Below are 16,002 nucleotides of genomic sequence, written 5' to 3' on the forward strand. Positions count from 1 at the left end.
AAAGTCAATATAGCTAATATTTAAACGAATACATTTCAGATATTGAAACATAAATAGTTTAAATAATACATAGGTATATTTCAAAGACAATATTTTTATTATCATTTATAATTGTACTAAAATAATTTGTGTTTAAATTAATAGTTAATATAGGCATATAATTTAAGGTTCCTTATTATCCTTACATTTACTTAAAACAATACGATAATGATTAAACCATTTTCGAGTAAAGACAATGCAATCATTTGCATTCAACACAATCAGGTGCAAAGTTATTTTTCATACTAAAAACTGAAATTTATTTATTGAGAACTTATGAGTGATATTTTATTTATATTTTATGCAAATATTAATTTGGTTCGTCTTTTTTTAGTTCACTTTTTATTGTTATATAATAATAATAAGCTAAGTGATGTTGACCGATTAGCTGAAGACTATATCGAATCCATCCTATTCTAAATAATTTAGTAGTTTTTAATATATTAACAAATAGCAGTTAAATGAATTAATAAAACTATATATACGTGAAAGTTTCTACTTACTATATCGTCCAATAAAAACGCATTTTCAATTAAATTTTTATACAGTAGACAACAAGTATATGTTTGAGTAATCTTCCGTTATTTGGAACCTCAAATGAAAATTAACTGATCTTTCTTGTGTTAAACTAAATTGTGTATGAAGATTAATATTTTATTTTTTTTTTAATTATATATGCTTACAAGTTATTAAGTAATTGAAAAGTAGAAATTAAAAAATAAAATATCATATCTTCAGATGTATCCGATACATCTTGATCACGTAAATTATTATTTTATAAGTGGTTTTAAAACAAAATGGTCGATATGTTAGTACTATATTAGTGTTATCATAAATTAATAAAATAAGGAAGAAAAAGGTTTTTAAAAAGTGAGATTAGAAGAATAATGCACAATTTGTAATTTGTTCAATACTAGATTAAAAGATTTTAAATTTTTTAAAAATGTGTTAAGTTTTCTTATTTTTAAAGATTAAAAAATGATTTTATTATTTTATACCATAAATAGGTAACTTACATCAAATAGAATACCATTATTACCAACAGTACTAGTTGATGTTTGGTGGCGTTCACATAGGAACATGATGATGTGTAAGTTTATGTAATTCACTACAATAAAGTCATGCTGTGAATATTATGTATAATTTCTTCTGTAGAGTACTAAAAATTGATATGTAATTTTGTGAGTATTTCGTCCAGTACATAAACGGTTAAAGATTTTCTATTTAATTAATAGCTAAGTATCAAAAAGTGTATAGAAATTAAAAATAAAATGAAAAGTTTAGTTACTTTCGCTGATACTTAAGGCTATTCTAACGATTTTATCGTGAAATTTACCAAGAGTAATCTAAACAAACTACGGATATATATTTAATAACAGTAATTTGACTTCAATAAACCGCTAGCACATTGTTTTAACTAAACCTTTCCAATTTATAATCGTGTAGATTATAGGTTTATACAGTTTTAGACCTGTTTTTTAAATTGACTTCAAATAACGGTTTCAATTATGAAATTACATATTATTTTTTTCTACGATTTTCATACAAAAATACTGTTTTTGAAGACCGTGGTGAAAAAATCAAAAACGATTATCAATAAACAAATTACTTTAAAATTGATCTATGAATAATTTTTTTTGCAATCTCCGATAATATTTGTGTTTAACAAAATTTTCAGTCTACAAGATTGAGTTGAAAAGCATCAATATATGAATTTATATTATTATTATTACTATACATTTATGTTATATAAATAGGTTTTTTTGTAAAGTTTATTTCTTTTCGACTTTTTTCATCGTATTTCAATACATATTATTTCTTATATATGATGAAATCGAAATATTTTCTATGACGTTACAAATGTTTGTGTCACAATCTGCTGATGTTAATGTTATAATATAATGCATAGCTACAGCTCCATTAACTTATTTATTCGAGTGTTCAATATTTCATGAATATACATATTAACTACTTATTTTAATTTCGGATGTATCTATTGGTAATCATAGTATTGCTTTACTCGTTATGAATAAACTGTATTTATTTGCTTTCATTGAATGGCTTAGCAGTTCCAAATAGACCCGATAAATTATCACGTTCAACTTAGAATGTGTCTTATTGATGAATCGTTTTTAATAATTATAGAAAAACGATAGAACTTTTAAGTATTCTTTTTGATTGATAACATTTCATGTATGATAGTGTATATATATATAATAATAAGGCAATCATTTTTTTTCTAACGAAAACAGAATATGACATAACATAGGTAAATGTAAATAATTTATTAAAAACAATCATTTGAGACCAATAGACCACTATAGTAACAATATATAACCAATAGTAGCCAATATATAACTTAGTATATGTGAAATATCTAATACAAAATATCTATCCGGCAGTCAAGGTTTTAAATATTTATTATATAAAAGTATATGTCTTACATTTAAATGTAAATATGGAGATAATTTTGTAACGCCAAATGGCACCCGACTTTGAACTGTTCCAATAAATTACTATATTTAATTTTTTATTTATAAAATAATAACTTAACAATACCTAGTTTGCTTAATAAATAATTAGTTTTTACGGATCAATATGATTTGGTTTTTTTTCTAATTCATACTTTATCCACATTGGATAATGTACAAATTATATATACTTAAGGTAGATAATGTATATGTTATACGGTTAATATGGATCAGGTGTAAATTACCTGGACAATGTGGACATTACCTATAATATATACATTATAAACATTTTAATAACATGTTTTTTGGACTGTATTAAAAATCAAATTAAAAAATAAACTATTATTTTAATACAATATATGATTAACGAACATAAAATGCATCGATCAAGAATTAAAAGTTATGATAAATATTCAAAAGAGTTAACAAATAAAAAAAATAATTGGTTTAAAAACCATATTTTTGTTACACATGTTTATATATAACTATATTTTCATGTTATTTTTTTATTGCGTTGAAGTGAATCATTTTCTGTATCATATTGATTTATTCTAAAACCTGTAAAATTGAAAAGAAATTTAAGTTAATAGGCTTAATAGTTGAATGACTATAAACTTACCCCAAACGAAATTATTGAGTCTGAGACAAGTAACCAAGAAAATAGTAGGTATAATGTAACTAAGGAATGAAAACACTACGATAAATTTCAGAATCGTATCTAAATAAATGTCGATTAATAGGTACACCCATCTTCCGGTTTGAACTCGTAACACGATCATCCTGATAAATAATATTGTCACAGTTATTTTAATAACATATTACTACGAAGAAATCTATAGCGTTTTCTGTATCTATATTATGTGGTCATGAACATAATATTGCAATTGACAAAAGATAGTAGCGCATTTTTTAAGGTTATTTGTTGTTATTTTAAATTTAAAAATATAATTATCATACATAAATAGCATTTTAAATGCAAGTCGATTACCAATATACTTATCAAGGCTTCGTTAAAAGTTAGTAATTATTTTTATTTTGTTTACGTTCATCAAATTAAAATTTATTATTAATGAGTTATAAGTTCCTGTGAGCTAGTGATATACATTTAAAAAAGAATATAATTGTACTAGAAGTAATTGTAGCTACAATTATTTAGTCGTTTTTATATTTCAGAAATTGAAAATGAAATAAAACTTGTATAATTATTAGCATATAATCGTGTATGATGAATAACTTACGTAGCTAAATAAATAGTTTCAACAGTGAGGAGACTAGCAATAGCTGGTTTTATTCTTGGCGATGGATGGTAAATGAGCAGTAGTTCAATGAATGCAACGAACATAGGTGTTGAATGTGACACATGATTAATAAATACTGGGATAATGTTGTTTATCTCTGACGGATAAACAGCATTACCAAACAATATCCAAGCAGCCCAAAATCCGCCGCAGACGCACTAAAACACATTCAAATATGATTTTTGATATAAAATTAGTTTAAAAAGTATGTTTATTTAAATAATTTATATGCAATAACTATTTATTTTATTTTGATCGTATCAATTGTAAAATGTTATTTTTGTTAAGTAGATGATTATCATTGTGTTATTGTTATTATCCTTGTATAGTTGGTTTTATTTATTGATGGCCGAACAAAAAAAGTTTTTAGATAATTAAAGAATAATACTGTATTAATTTTGATAAAAAATGCAGATCCATTAACTCTTTTCCTTGACGTTTTAAAATTTCACTATGTTTAATATAAAAAACAAATATAAAAAGGAAAAATAATATTTTTTATGTATGAAATTCAAAAATATTCTTAACATTTTATTCGATTTTGTTATCGATTTGATCGCAAACACAAATATTTTTTAAGCACTCCGTTGACTAATGAGTATCTATATAAGTGCTATAAATAATGATGCAAGATGGTTTTGTTGCCTATATATTCCATAAAATTAAAAAAATTTTATACGTTATATATGTTACCTATTTATTGTCATAGTTTATTACTTGTATATAAATCGTATATTTGTATTTGTATGATTGTTTTTATTTTTTAAAAGTTGTTTACATAGAACTATAAATTATATTCTAATATTTTTTTATTGAAAACACAAAATTATGTATATTACGCATTAATCAATTAAAATTGTTTTATTTCTCTTCACTAAGAAAGGTCATTTTGATAATATTAAAATTCTTAAGCAACATTTTATTATTAATTAAAATTTAAAAAATAATCATGCAATTTGATTTAAGATATAAAATTTATCATAAATTATCACTATTTGTAAGTTCAAGAATTTTTAATTAATTAATATATAATGTTTATGAAAAGGTTATAAAAAGGTTTATGAAAAATTAGGTTAAGTAGGTTTTGAAATATTGGCCAAATCGGAAATTCAGTATAACATGTGATATTAGTCTTTTGTATTTTTAAAAACTTGTCAATTCATTATATAAATTTCCTTTTAAGTATATATGATTTATGTATATTAATGAAGGATGTAATTTGATAAATTTTCCAATATTTTCTTAATAATTACAAAAAAAAACTGATGAAAAGTTTTTAAAAGAACGGCTACATTTACGTTACACCGGTTTTCAACAAAATCAAATTCTTTTCATCATCATTCAAAAATCTATTTTCGTAAAACTTGAAATTTGTACTAAATGATTATATCATGTTTTTCTGTATATTGTATGATTTCCAAAAGATTTTGTTATGCTATTTATAAATAATTAAAAATTTCATGTTTTCTTAGCTTTTCTCGAAAATTGGTTTGATAAAAAGTTTTGAAAATGTAACATAAGGCTTTTTTTACATATTTCATACTGATTAATAAAAATAGAAAAGATAACTAATGTTTGAATTTTACATTTTGACAAAACGATAAAAATTATGAAAGTCTGCTACATTTTGGTAGTTATTATTATTTATTTCGTATGACTATTTTAGTAGTACGAAAGGCTTAAATATATGTTTCAATTTTTCATAATGTTTTCTTTCTAGCAAAACAAAAAATTAGTGAAAAGACACAAAAAAGTTATATAAGTGTTAAAAAATGAAATTTTAATGAATTTTCATTAAATAATATTAGTTAAATAATTGTTTTCCTTTAAATATTGATCGTAGATACTTTAAACATTTATTTAGTACTCATAATAGTACTTGAAAAAAATTTCTAGTTTTTATTCGGTTGTAGTTTGGTTACACAGGGGAACATAATAATATTTTAATATCATTTACTCACCTACCTAGCTTTTTCTTGCAAAAATTATACATTGAAATTGTAGTCTGCTATATTTAAAATGTAGATTCTACTACTATAATAACCATCTCTAAAAATATAAATCAATTCACAATATCTCTTTCACTCAGAATAGTATTTTTGAGAGAAATAGCACATTATTTTAAGCTTATAAGACCAATACAAAAATATTATTCAACCATTCTTGTATGGCATTCAACCTTAAAGTCGCATCTTATATATATAATTGTTATTGTTACATATTTATTATATAGTATATATTGATACACTAACGCATAATAAAGCTCATTTTAGAAATTTGTATACTAATTATCGTACATATTATATACATGATCAATTGCATAATAGACGATTTGATACTATTTGTACTGAAAAATAATTTCTTCGGGGGTAGAAAAACGCGAAGTGGACAAAAAAAAAAACCAAGGAAGTGAGTAAATAACTCATATACATGTGCATGTGCATGGTAGTGTACAAGAAATAATAACAATATATAAATAGATACAGTATTTGTAATACTTTACAAATATAATAATACTTCAGGCTAAGCATTTATTTATTTATATATTAATTTGCGAGTGTTAAAAATTTATTTCATTTTTAACTTTTATTTTATTATAAATATTAATCAAAAAACACAATATGTATAAAATATCCATTGGCTGTGGTTTTTTTTAATTATTTTAATATTCCAGTTTATTTACAAGTTGGAGCATTGTTTTAATTAATAATCATCGTAGGAGTATTTGTTTCTTATTAATACAATGTATTTGACGCAAGAATTTAAAAAAATATTTACCAATGATAATGGCACCATAACGGTCATGAAAAAAAAGTCATTTATCTCTCGAATTGCATTGTTAATTTTTCTAATAATGACAGGCAGTGACAGTAGTTCAAAAAAGTCCAATACAGTAGCTATTGAAAAAAATCCCAAATGCATACACTAAAAAAAACAAAAAAAACATTATTTTTTTTTTTTAATATTCAATATTTTTACTAATATTCTCATGATGTATGTAATATTTGTTCTATATTTATGTCAAAGTATTTATTGTTCTTTGATGTTAATTAATTAAAATTAAATACAAATATTAAGAATATTAGTACTTTATACAACAAATTAACTGTATATATAGGTACTTAAATAATAAAAATATATTCAATAAAATAAAATATAAATCACGATATAATAAAATCTTAATTATTAATACATTAATTATTATTAATTATCATTAATTATTATTATTACATTATTTAATATTTGTACTATACAAAAAAAAAAAAAAAATGGAATATAAATCATTTTTATAATAAATATGGCTATACTATAACTATAATATATAGAATTAAATGTAACTTTAAATCATTTTTATATAAATCGGTTTCAGAATAAGTGAGAATTAATTATCAAATCCTAATCGCGTGAATATTATTCTTTATTAAATTTAATTAGTAGTGTAATCCTATCTAGAAATCCAGATTTTACACCCAATATGATATAAATAGAATAAAATAAAAAAATTAATGTGTGTTTATATATAAAAATAAAAATACTTAAGAAGAAAGCAAAATGTGTTTTTCTATCAAGAATGTATTTTTTATTATCAATGGTGATTATTTATTATAAAAAATCAAATGCGCATAAAGCGTATAGCAATAATATAATCCGATAAGAATGATTTATATTAGATGAAAATACATAAAATAACATACAAATAATATGTACGAAGACATATATTTAAAGATAAAGTGTTTTTATAGAAAAAAATCAAAAACAGAAGTAATATTATAATATGAACATTAATAGTAGTTATAAAGTCTGACAACCGAATTAGGTACCTATCGTGGTACAGAAATCATAGTTAATATTATTATTTTATTATATTTATCATTGTAATACAGAATTTTACCCTAAATAGCTAGGTTTATTAATCCATCAATATTAGATGTTTTTTAAACTCTATACTAGAAAATTAAATTTGGCTAGTTTAAACAATATATAATAAATATTATATTATGAAACGTATTTGTTTTGTATTCTGCTATTTCAGTTCCTGTGCAAAACAAATTTTCAAATACTTCAAGTTCTCTACCCTACTAATGATCAATAATTTAATTTAATTATATTTTTTTTTTTTTTATTTAAATAAATATTAATACATTAATTTTAAGTAAATATTAAAACATAAAAGTTGTTTATATAGATAAATAAGTATTGTTATTCTGATAATTAATAAATGAAAACATTTTTGTTCATATTAAATTTGTGTTTTAAATTAGTTAAAAGAAAATATTTCATTATACCCAAAAGTATTCTATTAATTCTTATAAAATGTTACCCTAGATTTTTATTTAGTGTTCAATAATCAGCATTACGGATATAACTTATCGACTGATAATTAAAAAAATAATGCGTCTATAATTCATTTTAGTTGATTGTTTTCATCCAAGAAGTTGATGTATACCGCCGTCCAAGGTTAACTATATTTATTATGTGTTGTTTTACACCCGATGATGATTTTTTAAATTGAAACCTGTCATATTTATTAGCATTTATTATACAATAATGCTCCAATCATGAACTTTCGATTTCATATTTTATATATATACATATATATATATTGATAGTGTGATTAAAAAATATTTAGAATAATGTAATAATTTCTTATACTTATATTCTTAAATTTTGTTATTATTTTCGTTTAAAAATTTTTGCAATACAAGGATTAAGAAACTATGAAGATAATACAGCATTATTAAAGGTTAGAAGCTAAAAAGTAACTTTAGGAATGCAGAAATGTCCAAAAAATGATGTACTAGCAGATATTCTATTTTAAAATTAAGATTTTACAAAGATAGGTCGAGAAAAATATAGGTGTATCAGTGGTGTATTTACGGGGGGGAGGATATGGGGGATGAATCTCCCTTAACCTTAATTTTTTTTATGGATAGTTAAGTTGTCTCATTTTGTGTATTTTTCAATATCATGTTACTTTTAAATATGTCTGCTTTCTTAAAAATACTCACAAGTCACAGCTATTTTACAGAGATTTTTATTCGAGTGGAATGTGCAAGTAAACTTGAAAGTGATTATAAGATGTAAAAAAATGAAGAACCCTTGCTTAAATATGTTTTTAAATAAAAATTGCTGTAAATAAGTATAATATATTTGTTAAGTCCTAGTGAATAAAAAAAAAGTACATGGTTTAAAAGTGTTAAACGATCTTAGAGTTACCATATATCATATACATAATGTTTAATGCATTGTAATAAATTTAATTTATTTTTAAGTGTTATGGTGGGAGTGAGAGGGAGTGGAGTCCCCCGCTTAAATGTGTCTGGAAAATTAATTGGACCCCCCCCATAAAAAAATTCTAAATACACCATTGAGGTGCATTCGGTATGTTTCTGTTAGTGGTGGATATATATTATAGGCATGTGGCGTAAATTATCATCGCCCTATATACAATGTAAGAAATATTTGGGCTTTGAAAATTATAAACATTAACTTCCCTTATTGACTAGTTATAATAATATTACAATGACTGGTCTATATTATATATCTATTAGCAGTGACGTAGCCAAGGGGAGGGGGGCTAAGGGGGCTATAGCTCCCCCAAGGGCCGTGTTTATATGTATAATGTATCTTGACTATTTAATAGAATCAATGGATGCTCGTTTTAATCAAAGGCTTATTGATGTTATGCCACTTGAAGGACTTATTCTCGCCAATTTAAATATGTATGACGATAAAAATATTATAAAAACTGCTAAAATATATGTCCAAGATCTCCATGATGATACCTCATCTACAATCAGAGCTAACCTGTTTATATGGAGGCAACAATGGAGTCAAAAAACTATTCCAAAACCGAATTCTGCTCTTGATTCACTCTCTCATCACACCAATCTTCGACCTAACATTAAAATACTTTTACAATTATTCGCCATGTTACCAGTTACCTCTTTCACTCCGGAAAGAACGTTTTCAGCACTTAATCGCTTAAAAATTTATTTAAGAAACACCATGTCGGAAAACAGACTGAATGGGTTAGCTATGGCTAATATAAATAAAAAAGAGCAATTCGATGAAAGTGAAATAATAACTGAATTTGCCAGAAATTCGCCGAAGAGGATGCAGCTGTCAGAGTGGAGCAAGTGACTGAACACTGAAACCAAAATTATTATTGTTATAAATTATATATTAATAAATATTTTTAAAACTATACTAAAATGCTTGAATTACGCTCAGAAACTTGATGGTAGATGGGGGGGGGGGTTAAGGCTGAATTCTCATATCCTCTCTTACCTTACTTATCCAAAAAAGTAGTTAGCCCCTCCCATTTAAAAATCCTGGCTACGTCACTGTCTATTAGTATATATTATTTATATTATTATATATTATATATATACTATAGATATATATGTAATGTATATTATATTATAATGTTAGACTGTTTACGGTCACTATGTATAATTTATATCACACGTTAAACCTATAAGTTTATTCCGGTATCCTACATTCGATTATCACTCAAAGAAGTAGCTGAACGGTTTTCAAATCTAGGAGGTCAAGTTTATGACCGTTCCGCTTGTGTTAAAAAATGTGATACGAGGAAATACAATTGTAAAGTTTCTGGAATATTATGCATTTCCAAACTCCGTAATTACGTATCAAAATACTCGTATATAAGTATCAATGTATTACGATATTATTTTTTAATGTTCACAACAATTCTTTTTTTTTTTTTATTGAATTATTTAATATTTTTCAAATGAGTAACAAAAAAATAAATAAATATTTAAGCTTAAACATAATATTTTTATTATTATTATTATGTAAAGCATTTTTTTGTTCACTTGACACTGTCAGTACTGGCCATTTTTTGGACAATACTTAGTCCATGTATATAATATTATTCACGTATCTCGAAAAACACGGGGATTGTATATAATGCCCAGTCAGTGTTCACTATGGCAATTTCTCCACTTGGACCGTGTCGGTATATACATTACTATAATGGACAGACCGTGGGAATATGTCGGTATTTGTTGGGAAAACTTCGTTGTATGATCGCTGGCAGGTACCTATCGTGCCTGGACGGTAGGTCGAAAAATGCCGGAAAATATAAAGTTGAAAAGAACAAATCCCGTACCGTGATTACGCAACTTTAAACCGTTCTTGCTCGGAACGTATAACATCGGCATTACACAGTCGTTATACCCCCTTCAGTGGATATGACTATCCTATTTTATCCCCCCACCAGAAAAATATTCCTATGTTCTAAAAACACAGCACAAATACAATAAAATATTAACAAATATACAATACAATAAATTATTTTTTTAAGCTATCTGTTTTTTAATGTAAAGACAATTGTGTAAGTATATACGTTAATTTATTAATGAAATTGGTTTTTTCTCCTTCCTGTTATATACTTCAAATAATTTTTAATAAAAAAATCATATGCAATTTTAGATTTCAGGACCACAATTTTGCTAATTTTCTAAATTTTATGATTTTTTGGTAACTGGCGTAATATACATGTAAAAAAGTTCGCTGTAGTCGATAACGGGTGGAACCATTTTCGGCCAAAATGAACCTTTCCCTTTTCGGCCAATTCACTTTTTGGCTATTCTGGAATGTCCGTTTTCGGCCAGTACACTATTTTGGCTACCAATTAAAAATATTTTACACGGTTTTTTCTGTAATACTATACCGATTATTTTTTGTATAATAATCTTATAATATTATTTAGTAAAATACGTTAGTCAAATGATATATAGAAAGTATAAAGTCATAATTTTCATAATTTACAATTTATTTTAAAATCTCATATTATGTCAATTAACCCTTTGATGCCCACTATATGAATACCTTTTAGAAATTTTTTTTTTTGAAACTAGATTAAAGAAGCATCAAATAAGAAAAATTTTGATTTTTTAATTTTCACAACTTTTGAAGTTTTTGAAGTAATGATTCTGTATGGAGTCATTGGGTCGATACGGTTGTAATTTGATCCATTTTATAATATATACCTAAATACCAATTTGTATTTTCAATTTTAAAACTTCATATATACATATTTTCTTATAATAAACCTTTTTTTGAAAAAATTGAAAATAAATAATTTTTATCAAATATCAGTCAGTTTTATTTAACACTGATATAAACTTACTTTGAGGAACTTAATTATTTTTAATATAATTCATTCTATATAATAAATTATTGTACATAGATATTATAGGTAAGCATTTATAAAAATATTAATATATATAGATTTTTTTTAATAGTAAATAAATTAATAACTTGTTAACTTTGGTAAAATGTTAAAAAATTAAAATCTCGTATTATGTAAAGTAAAATAATATCTAAAAATTAAAATTATGAGTTTTGCTTATGATAAATTGATAAAAGAAAATTCCCAATATAAGTTTAATATATAGAACGATGATAATGATGAAAGATATTCTATAGGTATAGATAGTTGTTAATTATTACTTTTATCGACCGTTAACGTATAGATGTTGAATTCCCCATAATATAATCAGTAATCCCTAATAAGTCTTAATATAGAGGAATATAGAGGATATGTGTGCATGTGCTACAGTTATTAAAAAAATTAAATTTTCCTAGTTTTATTTTTTTTTTTTTTGTGTAAATTTATAATATAATGTAACTTAATATTTTTTATTAAGATATGATTCACTATACAAAAAATAATTGGTATAGTATTACAGAAAAAACCGTGTAGAATATTTTTAATTGGTGGCCAAAATAGTGTACTGGCCGAAAATGGACATTCCAGAATGGCCGAAAAGGGAAAGGTTCATTTTGGCCGAAAAGTGTCCCGCCCGTCGATAACGCCTTACAAATAATTTCCAAGAATACTATGATTTTGGTGAAATCGATAAACATCTGGTTGTCACAGTACTATTACCAATCTAAGGAAACCCATGGTCAATAATTAGATACCAGACATTTGTAACACACGTATACACGATAGTATACTAATCAAAGGTTCGTTTTTATTGGCCCGACCGGGTCAGCTAGATCATTGTATGCATTGCGACTATTGTGACAATAACAACGACTATATGAGGTAATTATGTATAAATGTAGGCACGTATCAAATAATGTAGATAACTATAAATAATAACTATGCTATAGTTCAAGGGTGGTCAACTCAAAGTTACTATCGGACCAATTTTTAGAAAATTAAAATCTAGAAGGACAGAGGGCTATGTAACATAAGCGCCAAAGGTACAAAATTTACCTATAATTTACGCCAAAATATGTAATAACATAAGCGCCAGAAGCGTATTTTAGGGGGTGGTGAAGGGGGCGACTCCCCCTCTTGAATCCGTATTTAAGGAATCGATTATTTTTGTGATATATGATGTATGTGAGATAAACATTTCAAATTTATTTAATGTGGATCATTTTATAACGATACTTAGTGTCCATACCAGGACACCAAAACGTTTTTATAACGTTATAAGTATAACATAAACTCTTCAAAAAGCGATTGAAATCGATAACAGAACGAAACAGAAACGAAAAACGATTAAAATTAATATCGAATAACATAACAGAAAACGATTAACGATTGAAACATAAAAGAAATTTCCATGTAAAAATATTTATAACTATCAGTAAAAATGATTTGAAACATAGTTATTTTTGTAAAATTGACTTAAATTACTAGGTAATCTAAATAATATATATATAAAAAGGATGTTTAAAACAGCATACATTTTTTAACTAATAATATATAAATAAGCATCATCAGTTATAATTTAATTGTAGTGAACAGTGGCGTATCCAGGATTTTTTTTCGGGAGGGGTTATAGAAAATGTAACATTCAATTTTTTTTGAATTTTGTGTGTTTTTATTATAATCAATAGACAATATACATACATTAAACATTTTCGAGGGGGGGGGGGGTTATTACCCCTAACCCCACCCCTGGATACGCCACTGGTAGTGAATAACATTGAATAAAATAGTATGAAGTGTGAATATTCAACCCATGGTTCTTAAATCTGCATCATATATTTTATAACGCACTGCAAATGTTATCTTGTGGTGTTATATTTTATAGTCTTAATAGAAGTTATAAACATGTAGTTACACAAGATTAATTACATTTTTTCGAATGTATCGAGAGAAAATAACTGTCGAGCGAAGCAAGAAAATTTATTTTAGGATTAATAGCCATATTTTTTTAGTCCATATACCCACAAATATATTTACCAATACACCACTGGTTAAAGGTAATATATATATATATATATGTAGTACAATATTTAAAATATGTAATGCTATTTTACATAGTATTGATTGCTAAGTATTGCATTTGAAAACGTTTCAAATTTAATACTAATTTAAATAACACAAAACGCTAAATTGTTCATAACGTTTTAATTTTCAATAACGGTACAAGGAAATGTTTTTAAAATTTAAATTTGTATAACGTTTATTCGCTTAAATTTAATAACGCTTAAATTATTTATAGCGTTAAACGTTCAACTGCTTGTAACGTTTAAATATCCCATAACAGTAAACAATATATTTTATTTTGATTAAAGCCCTGGTCTATATATGGGCTAACCTAACCTAACCAAGTATAATTAGTGAAATATTAAATAAATCACAAGTGAAACTTTCAAAACACAGATAAGTGTTAAAAAAGAACTACACAAGAGACCATTCTAAGTGAATCCAGCATTAGATTAAAAAAAAAAAAAAGAACCACAAATATTAAGGATTCACCTGATTTTAAATATAATCCAAAATTTTGTTTATAAATTTTGAACCTGAATTAAAGAAAAAATTTGAGTTCCCCCTCTCCTAAAAGCAAGTCTAAATACGCCCCTGATAAGCACCAATCTAATATTGTATACCTGTTATACCTAACATTTAATATAAGCACCAAAATTACTGTTTTATCTAAGTAGTTATTTAATAATTGCGGTTTTATAAAAAAAATATCAATAATAAATTATGATATACATTATACATGCAAATAAATATAAATTTAATAAATTAGTTGATTTTTTAATCCCACTTTTTTCACATATCTGTACTTTTCACTACATTCATTACTCACTGTGTATACCTAGGATTTTGGGCGCTTTTGTATGATACGACTTTAATTTTTATTATCTCATTTTGGCGCTTACGTCTTCCACCGGGGCAGAGCATAGATGGCAAAAAATAAAATATAGATTTTATATTGTCACAATAGTCGCAACGCATACAATGATCTAGCTGACCCGGTCGGGCCAATAAAAACGAACCTTTGATTAGTATACTATCGTGTATACGTGTGTTACAAATGTCTGGTATCTAATTATTGACCATGGGTTTCCTTAGATTGGTAATAATACTGTGACAACCAGATGTTTATCGATTTCACCGAAATCATAGTATTCTTGGAAAAAGGCTTTATCGACTACAGCGAACTTTTTTACATGTTTATTACGCCAGGTACCGGAAAATCATAAAATATAGAAAATTAACAAAATTGTGGTAATGAAATCTAAAATTGCATATGATTTGTTAATAAAAATTATTTTAAGTAGATAGCAGGAAGGAGAAAAAACAAATTTTATTAATAAAATAACGTTCATACGTACACCATTGTCTTTACATTAAAAAACAGATAGCTTAAAAAAATAATTGTATTTGTACTGTGTTTTTAGAACGTAGGAATATTGTTCTGGTGGGAGGGGGGGGGGTAATAATATCCTAGGAAAATCATACCTCCCTCGAGGTACAATATTCTTAGTAAATTCTTACCGGGAGGTAAAATTATCCTAGGATATATTTACCGAGGGGTAAAATATGCCTAGGAAAATCTTAACCTCGCCGCTAATATTTTCCGGGGGTTACCTGTTACACCGACACTGCCAGCCGCGGTTCCGCTCTTACACCGGTCGGTACGTATACACGGCGCGCCCGTTACTCACCAGCGTCCACAGCGTGAGCATGAACCGCATGTACTTTCCCACTTCGGTGATGGTTGGGTACGAGATCGAGTCCCAGTCCACGGAACCGGACATCCACATGGCGTGACCATACAGCCACGCGAGCACGGCGTGCACCACGAGCCGGACGATGGCCGCTGGTGGCTGGCGGGCGGTGGTCCTCCTGACCGTCTGCGCCTCGGTGTACATGTCGGACCGAAATGATCGGCTGCCCGGAC

General features: G+C 26.1%; 1 protein-coding gene across 1 annotated transcript; it reads right to left on the reverse strand.

The window, feature by feature from the left end:
- Positions 1-2,825: 2,825 nt before the first annotated feature.
- Positions 2,826-16,002, reverse strand: LOC112683050 (androgen-dependent TFPI-regulating protein-like). Its single transcript, XM_025553902.1, has 5 exons — positions 15,767-16,002; positions 6,587-6,733; positions 3,749-3,966; positions 3,130-3,290; positions 2,826-3,068 (listed from the first exon to the last, which is right to left on the reverse strand). Exons 1-5 carry the CDS (start codon positions 15,971-15,973, stop codon positions 3,004-3,006), a joined length of 798 nt encoding a protein of 265 aa, XP_025409687.1. The 5' UTR covers positions 15,974-16,002; the 3' UTR covers positions 2,826-3,003.

Source organism: Sipha flava, unplaced genomic scaffold, assembly GCF_003268045.1.
Source record: "Sipha flava isolate LNK unplaced genomic scaffold, YSA_version1 217_pilon_pilon, whole genome shotgun sequence".
Classification (NCBI taxonomy): domain Eukaryota; kingdom Metazoa; phylum Arthropoda; class Insecta; order Hemiptera; family Aphididae; genus Sipha; species Sipha flava.

Bases quoted from the DNA above. Each gene is read 5' to 3' on its own strand.
- LOC112683050 (XM_025553902.1), bottom strand. From the start codon at position 15,973: ATGTACACCGAGGCGCAGACGGTCAGGAGGACCACCGCCCGCCAGCCA. The intron at 6,734-15,766 runs GTGAGTAACGGG...TGTTTTTTTTAG, and splicing joins TGCTCACGCTGTGGACGCTG to TGTATGCATTTGGGATTTTT. The intron at 3,291-3,748 runs GTAAGTTATTCA...ATTATTTATCAG, and splicing joins GAAACTATTTATTTAGCTAC to GATGATCGTGTTACGAGTTC.